The sequence below is a fragment of the Dipteris shenzhenensis genome, chromosome 13 (genome assembly GCF_047967505.1).
Source record: "Dipteris shenzhenensis isolate YYH24624 ecotype China chromosome 13, Dip_SZ_1.0, whole genome shotgun sequence".
Taxonomy (NCBI): domain Eukaryota; kingdom Viridiplantae; phylum Streptophyta; class Polypodiopsida; order Gleicheniales; family Dipteridaceae; genus Dipteris; species Dipteris shenzhenensis.
Genome location: NC_141608.1, coordinates 33,872,586 through 33,877,893, shown reverse-complemented (window position 1 = coordinate 33,877,893; position 5,308 = coordinate 33,872,586). Strand labels below are relative to the sequence as shown.

Below are 5,308 nucleotides of genomic sequence, written 5' to 3'. Positions count from 1 at the left end.
TTGTTCCTTCAAAGAACCACAAGATACACTCGAAGATACACGTTTGATCCATTTCTAATACAAAGCAAGGATGGCCAAACTACAGAAAGCAAGGAGAATATTCAATGCATTTGAAGGCAATGAGATAACACAAATTTAAATGCGGGCATAGTGATTACTTTTAGCTGGATGATGCAAAACCCTCTCCTTCATAAATCAACCCCTTCAAGAGGGGAGCAATGACAACCTCGCAAGCATATGCTACAGGTAAAACTTGTATGAGGGATGATACTTGACAAGCTGACTGCAGCCCTAAGCCAGCTCCTTGATCAGCGAGTAAGCTCCACATGTTATTGTATGAGTATGGCCACCATTTTAGCAGCTCTTTTAAATGTCTTGCACAGGTATCTCTTAGATAAACCCCCCAGCTCGTGAGAAGAGGAAGCCTTCTCTCGGCCTGTTCCAAACAGGGTTTAAGCAAGTTCACCATGGACTTGATACTCAAGTTCACAGAAAACCAGTCTGAAGGCAGCCCCTTAAAGATAAGAAACGTTTGTCGCTGTCAACAGAAACGGTTAGATTTAAACTGCCTGTGTAAAAGGGCTCCCAGCAGAGCTAATGAGTGGTATGATTCTTCCAAAAACTGGCACTCCACAAAGCACGTTCACCTTCACCACATTTTTGATGTACACGCTTGAGTCTTTCGACAGATCTGCAGATGCCACTGCATGTCCAATCAAAAGATGCCACACAAGCATTGCCTGCTTGCAATTTCCATTCACAATCTGCAAAAACAAATCTCATCAGTTATAGGATACCATACACAGAAGTCTTATGAACGGGTGAGTTGCTTCATAGTGAGACCACACACCTGGAGGAGTACCGCAGCACATTCTCCTCTCATCAATATGTTCTACGTCAAGGCCAATGAACCATGCTCCCAAAGAGACGTCCTCATTAGCATATCTGTGTAATATGTTGCTGTAACAGCAATCACACAATACCTTCAGTCCTCATTTCTAGGCTCTAGCAGTCCATGTTCAGCTTCATCTAATTATAGAAGAATATTTAAAGCAGTATAGTTTTTAAGGCCTCACCGATTCTTTGATATATACACCGCTAAGTCCTTAGAGACAGCGTACAGTTGACCCGTAGCATGTCTAAAGTACTTATTACCCTGCTCACCGAACTTCCAGTATTCGGGCTCATGATACCTCACTCCCCTGTAAAAAACCCATTGAAAAAATATGTGAGGAATTCACAAGTGTAAGGGAAGAAAAATTCAGGTACAGAAATGCACCGGAGTAATGCTACTGATCTCAGTCAAAATGGAAGACCGTTGTAAGCTCACATTAGACACAATTATTAGAGGCAACGTACTTTTGTGCAAGGACAGGCCCAGACTTCATGCATCCTATGTATACACGACGCTTCGTTCGGTGTCTGGCTAGGGTATTACCAAGGGCCCCTACACAGTAAAACAGGTTCTTGAGGTTGTATTACTTCATAAGGGACCCGTTCTTGAACCCTGTGGTCGCAAAGAGAAATTTAATACAAACATTTCCCCCTCCATCATTGTTTACTGATTTCTTACCTAGATTAACATGAACATCATCGTCCACCTTTATGTAAAATTCTGCATCCCATATGGCAACAGCTGTTGCAAAATAAATCTTTGTTTTAGCTGATAATTCATGGTATCCTTCAATGTGCTCCTGTCAAAACAATCCAACATAACCATACATCAAACAAGCATATAGCTTCAGGAAGGAAGTGCAGGATTTCTAAACAGAAGAGACTACAATAAGGCAGCACTGTGATTGACCACTATCAATCATGGAACTCACAAGTCTCATAAAGTCGTGGTGTTGAGAATCTTCTGCTTGAATGGCTCGATCTAATATGCCACCTGGTGTGGAACTGTGTTAAAACAGAACAAATCTGCTTAGATCCGATGCAAGAGGAGCCAATCCAACAAGTCAAGTTAATCATAGACCCTAAGGTCGTCAGATCATACTCAAGTTTTTTCCAAAAGCAAGATATGTTTACTCCATCAACTAGGGAAGCCTTATAACAAGCGATAATCCCCATTCCATAAAAGCAGTCTCCTTAATTGAAAAAGAGCAAACTTTTTACCCATGCCCAATCACAAATCTGATGACAATGCCTTTTTCCTCCTCCAACTGCTTCAGCTTGTGACCTGCAAAAACAGAGAGTGAAACTTTTTTCGTAAGTTCACGTCTTTGCAGTAGACCTCATTTGGACAAGCAATAAAAAGTGTTATTACCTCTTGGCATCCATGTATCACGTACAGAGTCCCTGCGTTTTCTACTGCTGAATGCAGTATTTATTCCAATCACAACAAATGCTTTCGGTCGCCCATCTATGATCTCACTCCACTTGGGACCATCCAAATCCAGTGAGGCATCTGGGTCCTTTGCTTCTGGGTCTCTGGATGCTTCCACCTCCATTTCCGCTTCTGACATCGAGCTGTCAAGTGTCCTGTGGATATATCATCACAACCCATTCAGAGTTCAAAACCTTCTACAGCGAGCAGACAATAGTACGAAAGGAACCCGTTATAGAGCGTGTCACAACACTAACCGAATAGTCTGACGACTTTTTGAAACATCTTCAATGAACATCCCACTTGCTTCGCTGAGTCCAGGTTTCTGAAGATTAAAAGACAGGAATGCAAGTTAATGTCTCAAACATTGTCTCATATTCTGAAGTCAGGACGTTCAGGTTGGATAGAAAAAACCTTCGGATTCTACAATTCTTACTGGCAGCAGGAAGGGGCTCGGACATTACAAACCATAGATGGCTCAAACAGAAATGTGCAAGCAATGAAACGATTTTGGAGAGTTCATATGTCTGTTGAACGCTATTTACATCCGATTGATGGAACCGCAACCCACGAAATCCACTGGGTCTTGCTTTCAATTGGCTTTCCACTAGTGTTGCCCGCTACAATGAGCCCTTCTCGCCCCGTAAGATAAATCCTTTGCTAGATCAACAGATCATTACATTCGCCGCATTTTGTACCAAACCAAAAAATCAGAAACTGAACTTACGAATTTGGTGTCACAATTCTCCGAAGTGACTCGAAGCTGTGGTTCTAGCGACCCTTGCCCGCCATTTGACCAACTCGGGCTCTTCGTTTCCGGGAGTATCCACGTTCTGAGTAATCAGGCGCAGGAATAAGAGCTACAATCTGTGATAAAGCGTATCTCCGACTTCGCTTCGCGTACACGATTTAACCCTCAAACCAGAAATAATCCACTACCATGCGCAAATGCAATACAGAAACATACACCACGAATTTCGTCCGGTCAACATCGTCCACCAGAGGAACGATTTCTAAAGTCGCCCAAGAATGTGGTAAGGATCATAGGCTGTACCAATGCCAAGGTTGTACGCTACCGAAACACTCTTGAAACATCTCTTCTGCAGCAAATTCAACTACCCACCGAACCCCCTGACGTTAAAGTTTGAAGCAACTTTCCGAAACACTTACTACCTGGCTGCTATCTATTAAATGAACTTAGAAATGGTTCAACGCCAGCTTTAAAAAACGACAATGATAAATCTCCCATGGATTCGGAGTCCAGACGCCGCTTGTGCGTCGTTCTCTCCTCCAATAGGTAAATCTCGCACGGATTACACTCCCTAGATATGGACGGGATGATCGGCCGAAAGATGCAGCCTAACGGCTCAGCGCAGTCCAGCCACAACCCCAGATTTTCAAACATGTTCTAGCCCCGCGAAATTTGAAGGAAATATAGAGAATTGCTCGATCTTGCAGTATCCGATTGTGCTCATTCAGGAGCAGGCAAAAGATCATGGCAGCCAGGCGTCAGATTCTCCCATTGCCCGTAATGTACTCGAGTACTAAAATCACGAAGTAAGGTTCAGAGGGTTTGGTTTGTCTACAGAGCTCCTGAAAAGCTAGCGCTTTGCAAACATTCCGTGACAAATTCAGGAGCATAGATTGTTGTGAGAAATTACTAACCTGTTGGTGAATAGCATTCCCATGCAGAAACTGCCGACACACAGGACGATAATCCACCTGTAGGACAACGCTCCGGCCAATTTTGCCGCCATTCCGTAATTCAGCTAACGTAATGCAGCGAAACACTGAAGGGTGATGCAAACTTCCGGCAACCGGGTTCAGGATATGCTGCCCGATTTCTCAACAACTGAGAGGGAAACACATCCATCATAGCGTGGGGAGACTGCAAGGAATCCTGTGTGATACAAGGGCAGGGGCGGGCGATCACTTGCAGGACCTCATTTCTCTCTTCCAACTCGAGTCGAACTCCTCCCGGAGGCAGACCCGACAACAGACTTTCTCAACACCTGAAAGCGAAACACATCCGTCGAGACAGCAAGGAATCCTGGGTGATGCAAGGGTGAATTACTGGCAGGACCTCATTCCTCTCTTCCAACGCGAGTCTAGCTCCTCGAGGAGGCAGGCCAGGCTACAAACCGGAGGTTCTGCGATGCATTGACTGAGATGTTGATCGGAAAGGAGCTAAAGCAAGGCAGCAAGAGGAGAATGACATCGAAAGCAAAACTGTGGGAGTGGGCAGGGAGGAGAAGGGTCCCTAGGGAAGGGAAGGAGGGGGGAGGAGCTGGGAAGGGGATGAAGGGTCTGCAGAGAAAGCTATGGATGGGAGGGAGAAGAGATGGATTGGATTGGAATGGAAGTGTAGGAAGGTGAAGGTGGGTGGAAGGTCTGTGAAAGGGAAGGAATAAAGCAAGGAGAGAGGAGAAGCAGCAGCTCTCAGAGGAGGAGGTGGTGGCTGGCTATGGCGTCAGTCAGAGGCAGTTGGGTGGAAAAGGTGTTAGCTTGTGCAGGTTGTGGAGTAGAAGAGTGGAAGAAAATCGTTCCTTCCTTCAGCTTGTCTGATAGTCGTTGGTCGACCTTAAAAATGGATGCTTTTTCCCTGCAGCAGCACTGAGCAGATGCAGGGCAAGATGATCAAAGCCAACAGAAACTGATACATCAGCAAATGCAAGCAAGCATCCCTTAAACCTTTTCTTTAGCAGTGAAAGTTGAACAGCAAATGAAATGAGCTTGGCAATTGAGAAGCCACTGAAGCTTGCATGCGAGACAGAAACAGAGATTTTGATGGGTGTAACTGGATTGATGCAGGTGTAAGTTACACCCATCAGAGACATAAACAGAGATTTTCAACTTTCACCTGCATCAATCCATTTGCTTTTCAGTCTTCACTCCTTATGTGGAGCTGCATCAAATTTCTCAATTGAAAAGTAGGTGCAAGTTGAGACTTTGCGTTTCAATTTTCACTCTTTATGGCTATCA

At 44.6% G+C, this 5,308-nt stretch overlaps 1 protein-coding gene across 1 annotated transcript; it reads right to left on the bottom strand.

Annotated features, from left to right (window-relative positions):
* Positions 1–364: 364 nt before the first annotated feature.
* On the bottom strand, positions 365–5,107 carry LOC147895328 (putative beta-1,3-galactosyltransferase 2). Its single transcript, XM_087383752.1, has 11 exons — positions 3,992–5,107; positions 3,054–3,159; positions 2,584–2,651; positions 2,267–2,481; positions 2,116–2,179; positions 1,827–1,899; positions 1,574–1,694; positions 1,360–1,447; positions 1,077–1,202; positions 851–960; positions 365–764 (listed from the first exon to the last, which is right to left on the bottom strand). Exons 1-11 carry the CDS (start codon positions 4,081–4,083, stop codon positions 595–597), a joined length of 1,233 nt encoding a protein of 410 aa, XP_087239878.1. The 5' UTR covers positions 4,084–5,107; the 3' UTR covers positions 365–594.
* Positions 5,108–5,308: the final 201 nt, after the last annotated feature.